We start from the raw sequence: 18,096 nt of genomic DNA on the forward strand, positions 1-18,096 counted from the left end.
GTTCAGTTGTTGGAGATATTTTCTTTCTGTGGGAACGACCGCATCGGCCAACCGTATCCGGAGACTCGCGCTTGTGACAGCGTGACAGGATGTAAATATTAACGATGAATCAGCCGAGCTGTCATGTTAACTGGCTGCATGCTTCTTTAGCTGGCGCACGCAGATGCAGTTCCAGATGAAACCGCTCATAACAAGATGACAAGATTTTTTTTTTTTTTTGAGTATCCACTTCATGATTTGTGCCCACATGTTTCTCCGGCTTTTTTCAGATATAACTCAGCACCCTGAATGAATTTCTACTTTCTCTTCTTTGCTTTTCAGATGCATCTTTTTTTTTTTTTTGGCACTCTCAACGCCTCAAAGCGAGGGCCATCTGGTTCCATTATATTCAAGAGAAGGCAGACATCTCAGCTTCAGCTGATATCACCAAAACTGGGCAACTCACACCAAAACAATCCTGGAGGATAAATATCAGCACAGGCCAGAAGAAAAATCCATACATTTGACTTTGCAGGCGAACTGTCTGTTTAAAAGAAAGAAGCCCCCCCCCCCCCCCCCCCCCCCCCCCCCCCCCCCCCCCCCCCCCCCCCCCCCCCCCCCCCCCCAATCTGATAAATAGTTCATGCACATTTTAAAAACAATGGAAAAGCAGGCATCTGATCTGCTGACTTTAAGCATACATTTGATCAACTTGTACAGATTAGACATCAACAATAAATTAAAAAAAAAAAAACCCACACAGTCCCAAACTAGAGCTGATTTCGCTGGGTCATCAGGTTAATACTTTATTTTGTTTGATTGCAGCAAAGAGAAAGACAGGGAGACGGAAAGGGGGGGGGGTCGGAGAGAGGAAACTACAGACTTGGGAGCTGTGGCTACAAGCCTTGTATCAAATCTAAAGACAAAGTCATCAGGCAACATTAAAACATCTTTTAAAAATAACAATAACATATTCTGTGGGTTCTATATGGCACAGTATTACCCTAGACATGTACACGATACCAAAACAGTTTAGCCACACTCCTACATCTATGAACAGCTTCATAGCAAACAAAGCCATGAACTCTATCTCCAAATCATAATTTCTCAAGAAAAATGCTCTATTCAAATTTCTTATGCCATAACAAGGCACCTTAACAGTTGAAATCTGGCAGATCCACATCTTACTATAGATAATTATTTAAATATCAAAGCAGAGGCACATTCATTTAAAGTCTAAAACATACAGTAAATAGTTGCTTTTTTTTTTTTTAAACCACCAGATTCCAGTCCAGTCACTACAATACGTCGATTTGCATGCTTTTGGTCTGTATGATAACCGTGAGAGCAAACTATGGCATAAGAAATGGTCCAAAAACACAAACATGTCCGTCTACAGGAATGGCTTGAGATAGTGTATTGGAGACAGAAAGGCTTTTTTTACACTGAAACTAACCCACAGAAAAGAAAAACAACAAAAAAAAAACAAACAAAAAAAAAAAAACAGGTGGCCCATATACTGCCAAGGGATATGCTGCTTAGGCAGATTTATTTTGGTTTTCTTATTCAGCAGTCACTCGCTCTCATACTCAACACGTATCCCAAACATGCACAAAAACAAAACAAAACAAAACAAAAAGGCTTGTAACCACACCCAAGGGGACGCCTGTGCACCCCTGCAGTCAGTCACACAGTGTTTTCAACACTCCCACCTGGACCAAAAGGTGCCCGAGTACCATCATCACATACTGAAACGTATTCCCTCAGAGAAAAAAGAAAAAAAAAAAAAAGGTGCGGCGAGCAAGTGTGTGCTCAAGGGGGAAAAGAGGGATTTAAACAGTGCCTACATGGTGACTGTGAGATGTAAATGTGGCGGCTAATTTTGTGGAATTATTCCAAAAAAATAAATTTAAGAAAAACAAACAAACAAAAAAAAACCCCATAACAGATATGGATGTTTTAGAGACCAGAAAATATAAAGGAAACAAAACCAAAGCTGTGCGCACAATGCCAGATTTGCCGAGGATATAAACGGTTAGGAAGCAAGTGTTGCTCATGCTTTGTGGATACAGAACCAAAGTTTACTGACATGTTCCTAGGACTACTGTATATATGCATACCAGACGTTATACGGTTCTTTAACAGGTTATTTGTGTCAAAACAGAAATAAAATAGGAACTGAAAACAACTCTACCATTAATGCAGCTGTACTTCATTAACCTCATGACTAAATTTACATTCATATTTTTAAGTTTTCCCCCCTCCCTCTTTTCCACTGAAGCCACTTTCCACCTGGTAGGGCTAAACAACATAAACAACAACATCGTTTAACAGAACAAACATATAGAGAGATAACATTACACGTAACAAAAAGGCCCCACCGCGAGGGCGTCTGGAGAGTGTCGGCCACCGCTTTTTGGCTGCTAAGCTCAGCCTTTTCCTACCTCTTGTTAATAACACAGGGCAGGAAGGGAAATAGTTCAGACTTTTTTTTTTTCTTTCCAAATCGCCTCACAGTTGTGGAGCAGGACAACATTTTTTGTCCGCAGCGTCATTTCTGTGGAGCCTTCTGATTCAGAGTCCAACAGTTTTGTGCCCATATATTTCTCTTCCTGTTCAGAAACGACTCAATACCCTGAATTCATTTCTCTTTTTCCTTCTTTGCTTTCTTCTTCCTGGCTTAGAAAATGGAGCCTTTTCCTCTTCCAATCAAAGAGGGGAAAAAGCTATGCAACATGAAGGCTGACTTTTTTTTTTTTTTTTTTTTTTAGGTTTTACTTTTTTTTTTTAGTAATTTTTTTAAGTGAAGGAAATGAGATGAAAAACGGAAGTGCAATGGTCTACCAGCCTTTAATTCTTACCCAGTGGCCAGCTACATTTCCAAAGCAGCTACAAGTGTCCCTTTTAAGTGACCACTACTTTTCTAGTTTGTGCACATAAGGTATAAACTATGGTGAATGCTATACAGATCCTACAGTGTCATCTGGCAGCAAAGTCGTCAGGTTCGCTGAGAGACCTCAGAAGCTCAGGTGATCTGTCATTGTCATAGACTCACGTCCAGCCATAGCTTTGACTTCTTAATGAACTGGATATGAAGAATCACTTCTAAATGCACTTCTACACATTGACCTACGGTAGCTTTTCCAACTAGAGTAGGAATGCTGTGTGCGTCTCACATGGAATGATCTTATTCCAACACACGCGCATTAACACACACACACACACACACTTTCACACATATGCAGTTAATACCTCCCCAACTCTGCATGCACACATCCCTACATGCTGTACATGTTCATGTAAAAGCTCACATATATACCTTTCATGGACACTTTAACAGCAGGATAAGCCTGCTTTCTCACTCGCTCATACAAGCACACGCAAACGTTTGAGTTGCTTAATGCTTCACCACCTCCAGCCGTGTTGAATAAGGACTCCTCTGCCTCATCCTTGCCCACACAAGCCTTCCCTGAAGAGCCTTTATCCTCGTTATGCGGTGACTATAAAGGGAAGTAGACTGAACTAATTTTTTTTTTTTTTCACAAAACACACACCCTGTTAGCAGTTCTTATTCTTATATTATAGATAATATAATGAGTCAAAGAGGAAGATTAATCGAGCTCTAGATCTATAACACGCTACAGCCGGACAGGAGAGATGCGGAGAGAGGCGAGCAGGAGTCAAGATAGGAGAGTTTGTTTGCTCCTTCTCCTCCCTTCACACCTTTACGTCCTAGCTCCGTTCTCTGCTGAATAAAAGAGAGGCAGGGGTGCTGTGCCAGTGTACTCAGTGACTCAGTGAGCACGCACTCCTCCCACTCCCAGCCTGAACAGATGAGGCTGTCCCCTTTGAATTATATTCCTTATGGTGCTTCTGTGTCCTAGGGTTTGCTGCTGCTGTCTCGCTGCTTTTTGCTGCTGCCGCCACTGCTGCTGAAGAGGCTGGGGTTTGCCACGAGGGGGTGAGGCGCTGCACCCATGTAGGGCCCAGCAGTTGCTGCGTAGTTGAAGATGGCAGGGAGGAACGGTAGAGGCTCCACTTTGTCTCCTCCAGGTGCCATCATATTCAGAGCCACAGGAAGTGCTGCCAAGTTGTAGGGGTAGGCCAGGAACTGGGGCCCGTACAGCAGCTGGTAGGGGTCCGGATAGAATGGCAGCTTGGCCAGGTCCCCACCATTAGGAACCATCACTTTTCCCAGGGGGCCGAAGGGAAGCGCTCCAGGCGGGTAGGAGGACATGAGTAGGTTTTCCTCCTGCTTCTTACCAGAGCGGTAGCTGTCCGGCACAATGAGGGGTAGTGGATAATCCTGGGCGGGGTAGCCCACTGGGGTGGTGTTCCCTTGCTGGGAATCTCTAGAAGAAACAGTGTCCTGGTGCTCTGGCTCAGGTGGCTGGGGGGCTCGGGGGAGAAGCAGAGCGTGGGCAGAGGGGCGGTCACCGGCACCAGCTGCTCCAGTGGGCAGCGTGAGCCTGTCAAGTCCTTGTGAACCGGAGTGAACCTGGTGGTTGGCTTGAGCTATAAGTCCAATAGTTGAAGGGGACCGGCAGGGAGATTTGGGAGTGTGCCTGTGTGAAGAAGGTCCATTCATAGTGGTTTGAGTGGGGATATGTTGGGGAGATGGGACAGGGCTCAAGGGCTCCTCTTTGGGGACCAATAGTGTGATCTGGTCCTCTGGGACATGAGCAGCTCTACTGATTTGCTGGACCCTCTCTAGTTCTTTTTCTCTCTCTCTCACAATTTCTTTCTTTCTCTCCCGCTCTCTCTGTCTCTCCAGCTCCCTCTCTTTCTCCCTTTGCCTCTCTATCTCCCTCTCTCGAGCTAGTATGGAGGACATGGTCAGGTCTTGTGCTTCATTGGGAGAGGGACTGCGGGACAGGGACTGGACTCTGAGATCTTGCACCAGAGGTAGTTCCTCATAGCTGGAGTGTAGAAATAAACTGCTCCCACTCTGCCTCTCTCTGTCCATAATGACCCCATCCCGTTTCATGAATCCCCCCTCAGAGCTGGAACATGTTGTCATGGAAACAGGAGGCGCAGCAGTGGTTATTCTGGTCTGTGATGTCATGGGCACATTTTGGGAGGTGCTGGCAGATGCCACAGTGTGCACAGGGCTGGGTATTCTGTGGATCTGACTGTCTAGGTGCTTTTTGCCAGGAGTGCGGTAGTCCAGACATTCAGATCCATTCATGACAAGCACAGTCTGTAGAGTGGAGGGTGTGGCAGGTGTTAATTTGTGGTTAGTGGGTGTAAGGTTTACTGGGCTGTCTAACGGAGGGTCTGCAGTTTGTGGTCCTTGCTCTCTCTCTGGAGCTGGAGGTGCATGCTCTGTTAGTTCAGGTTTGTCACTGGATTCTGACATCTGATGATCTTCTGTGAGCTCACTGAGATGCTCCTCACGCTGCCGCAATGCCAAACACTCGCCACTACAGGGCGGCTCTGGCGTTGAATAGCTAATAACTGAAACAGAGAGAGCACTGGGAAGCTGTGCTTTTTCAGTCTCTAGGTCTCCGCTAAGGGTGTTAGCAACTGTCTCTGATGTTTTTGCTCTGGGTCTTTATCTTCCTTTTCTCTCTCCGGAGAACTGCTGAGCTCATGGCGGCGGATATGTCGATTCAATGCTGAAGATGTTTTGCACACCTTGTGACACTGTGGACAGGTGTGTCGTGATAAGGCCCTTCTGCTTAGGCGACTTGGACTGGAGTGACTCCCTCCCAAGCCACCTTGTCCCCCTCTGTCTTCATCATGCTTTGAACACTCTGACACAGATTTGACCCCTTCGACTTGTTCAAGAGCAGCTTTAGGCATTGTGCAGGGAGCTTCAGTAGGTTTGGGATGCTGGGCTCTCTGGTGGTCTTCCAACTTATCCCTCGAGGGGAAAGTGGCTCGACAGAAGAGGCAAACAAACTCCAGCAGGTGGCTCAGCTCGTGTTTGTCTCGTTTTCTGGGGCTTGAGAACCAGCGACCACACGTACCGCACTCAGCTGCATTCCCATTAGTCCACGGCCGCCTCTTTATTCCTGTAGGAGCCACTGAGGTAGACTGAGGAGGTTTTGGAGAGTGCACAGGAGAGGTGGAAACCTCATGGCAGGCCTCCTTAACCTCTTCGTCAGCCTCTTTATTTTTACCTTTCTTTTCCCCCTCTCCCTTATCTCTGTTAGCTTTTGGCAGTTTTTCAGGCTCCTCAGTTGTTGCATCCTCTTCTTCATCTTGTGATTTCTCTGTTTCTTTATTTGAAATGTTCTTAAGCCTCTCTGCCCTCCTCTTCAGCCGGATGGAGCGCTTGTACTTCAGTTTCCTCTGCCAGCCTCTTTACTCTTGTAGATGTGCTATGGGCCTTTCTCTTAGGCTTGTAGGAATAGTAAGGGTCGCCACAATTGTCCTCTGTGTCATGGTCACTCTCATGCTCGCGCCACCTCCTGACGGAAGTAAGTACTCCCTGACTTCACTAGGGGATTTGGGGCTCTTTTTCCTGACCACCTCCTCCTCTTCCTCCTCACAGTCTCCACCTTCCTTATCGCCCTCTGCTTCCATGCTGACTTTGCTCTGGAGGGCGGTGTTTGTGTTGGTGGTGGGAGTGAGAGTGGCGTGTTCCTTGGTGTCCCGCACAGATGTTTTCACTGCGTTTGGTTTTGGGGGGAGAAAGCTCTTGTCTCTCCTAAGGTCTGTCTCAGATATGCTGCGCTTTACTATGGCCTCCTCACCAATCCGTAAAGTAATCTGACACAGTGGGCCCTGCCTCTTTGGACCTGTGACCCTACAGATGCGACAGCTGCTTGGAGTTAGAAATGTCACTCTTGCTGTGGGGACTTGCGTGATTTGTGAAATAATCTGCCTGCCTCTCCGTCCTGTCTGCCTCTCGAGCCCTCCTCTGTGGTATCTGAACTGTCTCTTGACCTCTTTCTGTGATTATCTATGCTAATCCCTTTGCTTTTGATGGCCCGAGGACGGGGCCCTTGACTACAGTCGGACTGTCACTGGTTTCGGGGGATGGCTGTTCACTGGGCTTTTTTCCCTTCCAGACGTAACCTGATTGCTATGCACAATGACAGAGGATGACACTGCTGTCCCGTGAACTATGACGGAGGGCTTTGTATGGCCATATGTTATCACAGAAGGCATGCTTGTTTCTGTGCCTCTACCACTCTTGAGACTTTTGGTTTTGCTGCTGTTGGACATTTTGAAGCTGCCACTGCCTCTCCCCTGCCTGTCTCTAGGGCCTCACTCTCATGTTTTCTAACCTGAGGAACATCTATCTGGGGGAGGGGTGTTAGTGCAGAGAGGTCCCTGTGCTCAGAAGTCACAGAAACAGGGAAGCCATCAGGGAAGGCATCTGGGTCAGGCTTTACACTCTGAGGGTGGGCTCCACCAATTAGGCTTTGTAGGTCCCCAGGGGCCAGAGCACAGCCCAGGCCAGGCAGGGAGAGGGGAGGTGTTTCAGTTGGTGGCAGGAGCAGGCCATTATGCAAATTGTCACTATAGGTCTTGTAGGGTCTCTTCTGGGAGCGCATGGGAAGAAGGCGGTAGAGTTTGAGGGCATTAGCTTTTTGCTTATAACCCCCATTAGCTGTCTTCTCACTGGAGATGAGGCTGGGATTGATCCCATGGATGGTCTTCTGATGTGTTTTGAGATTGTAGTACGTGGCAAAGGCATCCCAACAGAAGATGCACTGGTATCGGCGCTCTCCGTGTGCCACACCTCATGCTTTGTGCGGTACTCAGCCAGGGCGAAGACCTTGTCGCAATAATGGCACGGATATTTGCGGCGCCAGGAGTGCACATTAGAGTGACGCTTCAGGCTGGAGAGGGTCATGTAGGAGCGCTCGCACACAGAGCAGAAGTAAATGACATTGCCGTCTACCACCTTCACAAAATGGTTCTCATCACCCGCCAGCACCTCTGTGCCTGCTGCATCATCACCTTGGATACGTGCCAGGAGGCTCCGTGCTTTCTTCCCTGGCCGTGCCTTACTGATGTCTGTCTCTCCTACAATCACTCCCCCCTGCACTCTCACCTCGCCCTCCTCCAATGGCTCCTCCTTTGGCTGTATAGTGACAGAAGGAGGGCGAAGGCTATTAGAGGGCAGGCCTGGCACCCTGCAGGAGGCCTCGTGGGATTGCAGTCTCTTGCTGTGAATGAAGACCTTGCCACAGTAACGGCAACAGAGGGCGCGGCTGCCACGATGCAGCCGCATGTGGACCGTGAGGGAGGAGGCTGAGCTGAAGAGCCGGTGACACACGCCACAAATCAGCTCGGGCTTCAGGCTGTCAGTAGGAGAGTAGGAGGATGAGTGAGGAGGTGCGGTAAGACCCTCAGAAGGAGGAGGAGGTGGTGGTGGTAATGGGGGAGGGAGATGGAGGGTGGGTGGGTGAAGACTCGGTCCGTGAGGGCTTCCCGCTTTCCCAGATGGCCTTCCTGTTATTTTTTCTCTCCTCTGCATCCCCACCTCTCTGATAGGCTGATGTGCCCAGACTGAAGAGGATCTGAGCAGTCTGAGAGGGCGAGGCTGTACCGTTGGCTGCCCTGTGCCTCTCTTCCCATCCATCTCTACCATAACATCCCCCCAAAGACCCAGTGGATGATCTTGGGGGCGACCTGTGAAACTGAGTCTCTGAATTGAGTTTTGAGCACTTTAGAGGAGGCGGGGATTTGATGTCCTTCCTGATGAGTGCATGAACAGTCATAGGAGATGAGGAGGAGGAGGGTGAAGAGGACGGAGAGCTGTCATGTCTCGGGGGTTTAAAAGGTCTGTGCTTTACGTCCATAGTGGCATCCAGTTTCCACAGGGACCCCTTGTCTGAGTTCTTGGAGGATGGTCGCCGTCTGTGGGGGGAAGGGGAACGAGGAGGAGGAGTTGTGACAGTGGTTTGGTGATGTCAAAGAGGTTGGAAGGGGGGCTGCACTGAGTGGGAAGCTTAAGGTGATTTTTGCATTTTTAGGTCCATCACCCATATCCTCTAGCCTGTCCTCCATTGTGGCCTCTCCCCGTCCTCCAAGCCTTTTACCCTTCATCTCCAAGTGCTCAGCTTCCCCTTCCTCCTCCTCTTCTCCTTCAGACTGGGAGGGCACACCACGACAGTGCACTGGTTTGTGTAGTCCTTTAACCTTGTTTGAGCCGTACAAACTGACAGGTGGATGTAAGGAGGAAGCTCGAACTGGGTGAAGGGTGCTTCGAACCACCGGTGGCGGGGAAGACAAAGGTGGCAACTGCTGACTTTGTTGTGATGTGGTGTCCTTAGCTGTAGTCTGTGCCGGTTTGCAGAGGGGAGCCGGGCGTTGTTCACTCAGACGTGACGGAATATGGCCCACATGTAGGGGGTCCCACACCTCACCGGACACCATGACCAGCCCCCGAAATCTGAAAGAAAAGAAAAAAAGATCAGAAAGAAGGTATTAGTATTATATGCACACCAACATATATGTACAAAATATACATATAGTAGAGAATGCACATTACACCCAATCTTTTTGCAGATGCAATCATGACAAACGGAGGAGAAAACTTAATGCCCCAGCAATGCTGAACTCCGACTGCTCAGCCAGGATGGTGAGTGAAGGGAGGTAGAGGGCAGAGGGGAAGGAATGAATCTGCGGCAGTGCTGTTTAGATTTCAGCGTGCCACAGCCAGCTTTCAGAAACACATTCCAGAGAACCATCTCTCTCTCGCTGTGACACAACATTCCCTATGCCTATTGGATAGGCGTTCAGATTTAATCAAGATTCCCTCAGAATAGATTGCTGACTTATGATCCGCGGCTCCCAGCGCACATAAAAATAGTCCGCAGGCTCTCTTGCTATGTGAGCAAGAGCCTTGTTAGCCATTCCTGGCAGTGTCTAGTATTTGACAGGCATGACTCTAACCTTTATTTGTGAAGGCGGGGGGGGGAGAGGAAGAAGGCAAGGGAGATTGCATGCATGTGCACAGAGAAGGGGTTGTTTTTCCGCCCTCTGCATCCGGTACAATCTCGAGCTAAGCTGGAGAAGATGAGTGCAGGCTATCCTCATTTCCATCCTAATTCGACTGCTACGGTGGCGGTTGCAGTTCTGCTGCAATGTCCCATAAATGAGAAAGCAGCAGATTCACATACGACGGTCGGCTTGCTGTTATCACTTATTTATTACGGGTTAATTTGTTTAGGTCTGCAGATTTGAGGGGGAAGAACGGAGACGGGATCAGGCCATAATGATGTGACGAGAAGAAAAATCCTCAGTCATGCTTTTCTGCCTTCGTTTCAAGCAGCAAAGCAGCCAGGAAGGCAGGCCGCTGTAAAATTCCACAGGCAGCCCTGAACAGGCAGAAACTAGGTCAGCACTGTTATTGCAGAGGAAAGAGGAGGGAGAGACAGAGAGGGAGAAAAGAGGGTGAGGATGAGAGAGTGAAAGGGTGACAGAAAAAAGGGAGACAGAAAGAGTGTGTGGGTTAGCGAGTGAGAAAGAGAAAGAAGAAGGGGGGGGGGGGGTGAGTGGAGACAGGAACAGTCAGACGCACGGCACTGTCAGACAGACAGGAGCCCAGGCAAACGCTGACACACACTGCACATACATGCACCGTGCATACACTCTCACCCACAGGCAAGACAGACCGGCATAAACAAAGTAGTTCAACATGGAAGGGCCCACTTGTAAATGATATTCAAAACCAAAGGGTGAATCTGAGTGCACCGCGGCCTGACACTGAGCCTGCAGCTGGAGTGACGTGTGGAAGGAAATGGAAGGAAAACAGAAGTGCCTTTTAATCACATACTGGGTGCAAGCAGCGGCACATACTCTTTGTCGTGCAAGGACAATAAACCAGTTCATGCCTACTCCAGATCTGAATCAGAACAAGGATGCACGAATCTGTCTAACTGGGCTTGCAGTATTTTGTTGCCTGGTATCAAAACGGGCCTTCATTTGCTGAGCGATAGATGTTATGCAGGAAATCCCTTATGGCAAGCGCCAGCCTGCTACAAGTGGGCGGACGCACTGAGAGACAGCGCTAAGGCTAAAAATTTCACCACCTCATCTGATTCTTGCGCCGCGGACAGGAAAATGCGTATGACGCCCCCTCGCTCTTTCTCTTTATCTCCCTGTGACGCACAGAGCCGCTGTGCAAGCGGTGCCTGCACAACACGCAGCCTGACTGTGACAGGCAGCCTTTAAACATCCCAGGTTTACATCTACACGCACTGATGAGTGGACACACACCTTGAGCGCACAGACGAATGTGACCATGAGAACCCCAAGGCAAAATCAAAATAAACAGCAATGCTGTTCCCACACCTCTCTGCAACAGGATGTTCTGCACAAATAAACATGCTGCCTGGCCTGCGAAGTGTTCATCTATTTATGCTTGTTGGCACTATACAAAAACCGCGATCGAGAACAGGTGCTCAGCTGGTGCGGGACGAATTACGAAGCGGGCTCGCGTAAACACGAAGCGCATTATAGTAAACGCATCGGCTTTCATGTAAAGACAGAGACGTCCCACTGACAAGCAGAGGGATCAAAGGCAGCTTTCAGCACGATTCAGTTTGTTCCTACATCAGATGACAAATGTGAAGAGAATGTAAACATCAGCAGTTTTGATTAGGAAAATTTCATTTTTTTTTTAAAACCCTCAAAAATAGCACAAAGTTGAAGATCAGTGCATTTGAAGTGGCAATAATGTTGGTCTTTCTTTTGCTTATTATTACAAAGTAAACATCGATGGCACATTGTAATGGTATAACCAATATGTATGACTAACGCATGACACCATCAGCATTTAGACTGAGGCCCGATCAGTCTCGCTTTAACTATATCTATCAATAGCTTTGGGCCCAGGTAGCTGAAATGGGGAAAACAGTGGAAGAAGTAGAACTGAAATTGTAGTAGGCAAAGAAGAGGGAGGTGTCAAAGAAGGCAAAGAGGAAGAGTGACAAAGTGTGCGTAAAATGGGGAGTAACCTCAGAGAGAAGAATTCACTTGATGGAGATCAGGGACATGAGAGGGTTCAGTGAGAAACTCAGATCAGTAACTAACGAAGCCTGCCGACCTGTACTCGCTACTTTAACTTTTAAAACTCCTCAACTCTGGGAAATTCAAAGTGCTGTCCGACTCTTCGATCTGCTTGGATTTTGGGGGCCAATTCAAGTTTTACTTTTTGACTTCGGGATACTTTTAGCATGTAGAAAAATGTGGATAACTTTTTTTTGCAATCGAATGATTTGTAGCGAACAATCAGTCATCGGGAACATCGCTGCTAAACTGGCCTTGCATAACAGAAGGCAGGACGGCAGAGGAGTTTGGCTGGTACGTCGGCTCGAGGCCTTGAACCAGACGTTGAGCAATCTGTTTATTCCGCATTGAAACTGGTAGTCGTGCTGATAGACAAATAACTGTTGGGATTCAGTAACCATGCATCTTTTTTTTTCCTTCACTTTTTTCCATCTTACAGAAAATCTCTCTCTCAAAAAAATCAAAGCACAAGTGTTGAGATTTTGTATCTTCAAAGAGAAAGCCAAAATAAAAGAAAACTGTTTTCAGCTCTTTCGCCCAACACTTCTCATAATTGTAAATTAAAGGTCTGATTAAAGCAAATTAAATTTAATGCTGTTTTAGTGCCCCTTAATGTGGCATAGTCAATTTAATAAAAACAGCTGACACTTAATCCTATGGCTCCTTTAAATGTTTTAAACTGAGTAATGCTAAAATCAATAACTTTACCTTTGCGTGTTCACTGTACTCTCACCACTGTGCACCACAAATTAGGGATGAATGCAGCTTATTTTTATTTCCACAGATTTGGCCATCATTTTTCACTCAACTGAGCGGCTGCTGAGATCAAGACCGGAACAACAAAAACCTGCGCTCCGGGAAAATTTTTTTGGACGAATAGAAGCAGCCGGACGATCAAACAGACTGTGACTGAGCCAACAGTTTAATTTTAGTTTATTCTGCGTTGAGGCTGACCGTGAACACAGCAGGTGAGTGTTTCTTATTGAACGGGAAATCTGTGTGTGCACAAAGACGAATAGTGCAGGTCAAAGTTGAACCAGGAAGTCTGTGTGTGACTTTGTGTTTTTCTCCTGTGCAATTCTTTTCAGGATATCCCTTTATTTGTGGCGTGATAATAACATTGCACTCAGCAATTAGGCTGCTGAGTGCAATGTTATTATTACTGAAAGTAATCATGGTATCACTGCTTGTGTGCGTGTGTGTATATATTGGTGTGTGTGCATGTGTGTGTGATAGGTTAAGAGGAGCGGCTGCAAGGGTGAATGCGGGGGGCCCGTGTGCTCCAGCCGGCGAGCCAGCGGCGAGGAGCATGTGGGAAGACGAAGGTGTAGCTGGGCGCTCTCCCCAGTGGAGGGGCAGCCAGAGGGGCCCAACCATCGAAGCAGCAGTTGGTCTGCAAAGATGATTGTTTGTGTGTGTGCATAATGGTGTGTGTGTGTGTGTGTGTGTGTGTGTGTGTGGGTGAGTGGGGGAACAGCGTTAGCAAGAACAGCTACTAAACTCTCTACAACCCCCCGGCCAAGAGGGCGTGGTGGAGCCAGCCAGATGGGATAGAGGAAAAGAGAGCAGGAGGGAGGAGGTAAGGGGAAGTTGGTATGGTTCGGAGCGTGGTTATGGTGGTGTGAGTGGGGTAGGTGGGTTGGGGAGGAAGGGGGTGACTTCAAACACATCCATCCCGTGTTCACATTTTACGGTTTCCTCGTCTTTCAGATCCCCCCTCAGCGTGACTGACTGCGTGCCCCCACCCTGCGTGTAGACTGTCGTATCATGGTGTTTTCGAATGCCACTGCACGCACCGGCAAACCTGCCCGTGTCTAAAACGCCACACTCTCCACGCTCTGTTAGCTCCCAGCTCAGCACGTAATTCCCATAATTCTGCTCGCTGCAACAGAATCATGAGAGGCATTAGGAAACAGTGAGACCCCCCAAAAAACAACAAGAAACAAACAAACAAACAAACAAAAAAAGCGCACCCCTGGAGAGTGGTGGCAATGAATCTGTGACCTTTTTTGAGGTAATTTCCCCCAAATCATTTTCAATTTCACGCACAGTCCCTGTTGAAGGGGGTGTGAAAACTAATTTAAGTTCTTAGTCTAAACCGAGGAACATGTGAGTATCAGCAAAGCGGTTTGTCACCATAAACTGCAAGTACAACCATGGCAGGGTGAGAAGCAAAGTGCTGCACCAGCTTCCTGAGTGCGTCCACATCCTTTTAAGTTTGCGGCATCTGAAAAAAGCATTTATGTAAACACAGCTAACCAAGTCAAAGATGGTAACGCTTTTCATCTTAGCACTTTTAAGTCCAGGGCAGAAAACAGCTCAAATGTACTTCAATTAATCTAATGTGTGACTCAGGCACATTAAAGATAGGATACCACTGTGTGCTGTGACCATCTTTCTTTTTTTTTTTTTTGACACAACAGCGCTGCAGATAGCCTACACTTCCTATTGTCTGACCTATGACCCTCTCACCCCGTGGCAGCATGGCTCATATTTTCCATACGTTGAGCTTGGGGACCTGTCTTGGCATCCAGGAGGGGAACGAGGAATTTGGAATAGCTGGCAGCAGATGCTCTGTTGTTTTGAAGAAGAAAAAAAAAAAAAGTAAGGCTTATGCTGGGCTGGGGACATCAATATGCCCTCTACCCTCTACGACGACAACCTCCAGCACAACACCAGGCTGGTAAAATGGAGGACGAACTGGGCGGCCCAAAACCGAAATAAGAGACAGAACCTGTTGATGGGACCGGAGATGTTTATCATCGCCTACATCCGAGGTTTAACTCGCTAAACACTTCCTCTAATGTTGTTAGTAAGTTCACATGCAGGGGTTGGGAGACGGGCCCACCACGCTAAGAGACCCCCTCAAAACAAATCTCACATCGTGTTTGATGCCTTTTCCGATGAGTACAGGCTGACCGCCTCACCCCCCCCCACCCCCGACCCCCGAGTCCGTGATCCACGGTGAATCACAGAGACGCGAGATAAATTAAAAGTTTCATCACAATTTCAGAACGAGTCATCGCTCTTGAAAAAGAAGTGCGTGGTGCGCCAGCGACAGAGAGGAGGATGAGGGAGACAAGGCCTGTTACTGGCACACGCGCACATGCGCGTGCGCACACACATACACACACACACGCGCGCGTGCGCACACACACATAAATACCCTTCCATAAACACACACTGCATAAATACACACACCCACCAACACTCACGCCCCAACGCACGCACAGTAAAATAAAAACCTTTTCCTCCTCTTCACGCGCGGAGCAATCACCGCCACAGCAGCGGAGTGAAGCAGAAAAACAAGCAGGAAAACAACAGATTTCAGCCTCTCTTCCTCTTATTCTCTCTGTCTGTCTCTCAGGAAGGCAAGCATACAAGAGAACGTACCTCGGAAAACCTCCTGCTGCATCTCTGCTGCGATGTGTTCTTTCCCCTCACACTCCCTCTCTCTCTCTCTCTCTCTCCCCCTTGGTCTGTGTATGCGCACGTCTGAGTGTGTGTGTGTGAGCGAGAGAGAGAGAGAGAGAGCGAGAGAGAGCACGCAGGGAGAGGCGGCGCACACACACACACACATATATGCACACACATACAGGCAGCAGTGTGTGAAGACAGAGGGCAGGAGCGATTCTCACACTCGAACTTGCTTGCTCTCCCTTGCTCACTCCCCCCTCTCTCTCTCTCTCTCTCTCCTGTCTCACTCCAGTTTTTTTTTTTTTGCCTCTGACACACGATTCTTAGTGTTTTTGCTCTTTTTTTTCTCCAGCAAGTGAATCCCTCTGCACCCCCCCCCCCCCCCCCAACTGACCCCCCCCCCCCACCCCTGAATCCAATCTTCTTTTTATTTGGAAGTGTTGTTCCCCTCTCTCTCCCTCTCTAACACACACTCATACACATGCACAGACACACACACTACTTTATATACACAAAGCCCAGTGATAGGGAGAGGGAGGGAGAGGCAGAGGGAGACAGAGTGGGAGAGCAAGCAAGCAAGAGGACGCCATTTAAGCAGTTTGTTACGAGCACTGCAAGTCCCCAAAATGGCTGAAAACAAACAGGAACCACGCCAACTCAAAAAACCTGGGCACAAGGACAGACAGACAGACGGACAGTGAGAGGAGAAGCGAGGGAGAGATGGCGAGAAAGTGAGACAGAGAGAGAGAGGGAGAGAGAGTGAGAGCACAGGGCTGGCGGTAGTCAAATGGCGGATGAGAGCACTCTGTGAAACAAGTGAAGTTCAGGGGAAAAATTGAGGCATTAAAAAAAGGGGGGGGGCTCTCCGGCAATTTCAGCACGCCACTTTGATGAAGTTTGGGGATTCACGAGAGACACTCTGAAAAAAGAACGGTCAAAATCGATCCAGCAGTTGCTGAAATGTCCCCCACTTTGAGTCCCCACTTAATGGTCAAGCTCCAAAAAACAAGAAAGAGAAAAATGCTGAACCCTACATTTCCCATGATGCAACTTAAACTTAGGCAGTCCCTGCCTGGCAAGTGCCCACGTCTTTCATGCTTCATGACCTCACTTGCTAACCATGAAGGGGGTTCAGATTTAAAATAGCATGCGTGAAAACAATGCAACAGGCTGCGTAGGTGGAGGCGTGTTCCTTCAAGTACCAAATTAAGTCACTATGAACCAGGAAGGCCAGTCTGACTAATGAATGCAAGGGTTCAGAGCGTAAACACCGCACTGTGGTTTACAGTAGCGCAATAAAGAATTTTACTTTGGAAAGACAGCACAGTGACAACAATTCAATCCCGTGTCTTGACATTTGCAAAGTAAACAGCTGTCCACCATATTTGCACGTTTGGTTGCTTCATGACGTTGCCTTTGGCTGTGGGAAAAGTTCAACCAGGGGTCGTAACAATGTGGCAGCATCAGGGCAGCTGATGCTCTGAGCGATTCAGCCCCCCCCCCCCCCGCTCCTGTAGTCCACACCTCAACCCAGGTGCATCCATCGGTGAGTGAGCGTAGGTGCGTGATGGCATGAAGAGCTGCATGAATGGATGCAAAGCTCAGCGACAAGGACAAGGTGAGAGAGGACAATCAATCAAAGTCCTTGTAGCAGCAATCAGCCTCTTTGTAATGCCACTGAGGACTTACTCGGGCAATTATTTGAAGCTCCAGTCTAATTTCAATGTATGTATAAAATCTGATTTAAAAAAAAAGAGCTAAAGTTACTCTTTTCCCAGCAAATTATATGCTACTACACATGCACAGTGTTACACAAAATATGACTTCACTGACAGCTTCATCAAAATCTTTGGCTCATCCTGCCAGAGCTCTTGAGCAAATGCCTTGATGGTGCATGTTACAGATACAGTAAATGATAAGTAGCCTTTGCTGTCATAATGAGTAGATATGCCTGCCACCATGCAGTTGAAACTGCGTCAGTGCAACAACACGTTCTTCATTTCGCTGTTCATTTACTGTTTTGGGGGTTTGCATAGATTTCCCTTCCACAATATTTGAGTGCCCTCCTCTCTCTTACCATCACTAATTCTTCTTTGCTATCACAGACTAATGCACTTGAGTAGTTTATAGTGTTTAAGATTTACGGGATGGGAAAACTGAAAATTCTGTGAACCAGGATCTACTCTTTTCTGCTGTGTGGGCCACCACACTGGCATTAGAGTGCACGGCGTCATTCAGATTCACTCCGGCACAGACCCCGGGGCAGAGACACTCTTCGATTGTCCATGCCCTCAGCTAAAATGGTTCAAGCGCTACCATCGATGGTGCTGCTCCTGTCAATTAACGGCTTTTAGGTCAGTGGGTGTATCTGGGGATACTCCAAAATCTACTGGGCACAACTCTCAGTTTTGCTTGGCAACACAACTTTAACGCTGCAGCACCATCAGGGCCTGCAGCTGGACATAAACACTGACACATGCATAGCCATGCAAAATGCCCCACGACAGCAACTCTCTTCGCTCTTGTTGCTCTCAGCCTCGCGCATCATGGTCAGTAGAAATTCCTCCAACAGCCACGAGCCACTCTGCAGCCTGAGATCAGGAGGTATTCTCTCAGCTGGAAAAAGGGGAAGAAAAATGCGAGCTGGGGTGGAAGTATGATGGTGCTGTTATGCTACAGCACCATCATACTTCCCACTGTCCTTTTGAGTGGAGACCCCCCCCA

General features: G+C 47.9%; 1 protein-coding gene across 1 annotated transcript; it reads right to left on the reverse strand.

Annotated features, from left to right (window-relative positions):
• Positions 1-750: 750 nt before the first annotated feature.
• Positions 751-15,443, reverse strand: LOC115797084 (zinc finger and BTB domain-containing protein 38). The gene is given in 6 exon segments (XM_075074444.1): positions 751-5,482; positions 5,485-6,885; positions 6,955-7,110; positions 7,113-7,666; positions 7,669-9,334; positions 15,349-15,443. Coding segments are annotated over 5 exon segments (4,587 nt in total). The 5' UTR covers positions 8,522-9,334; positions 15,349-15,443; the 3' UTR covers positions 751-3,859.
• Positions 15,444-18,096: the final 2,653 nt, after the last annotated feature.

This window comes from Archocentrus centrarchus, chromosome 18 (genome assembly GCF_007364275.1).
Source record: "Archocentrus centrarchus isolate MPI-CPG fArcCen1 chromosome 18, fArcCen1, whole genome shotgun sequence".
Taxonomy (NCBI): domain Eukaryota; kingdom Metazoa; phylum Chordata; class Actinopteri; order Cichliformes; family Cichlidae; genus Archocentrus; species Archocentrus centrarchus.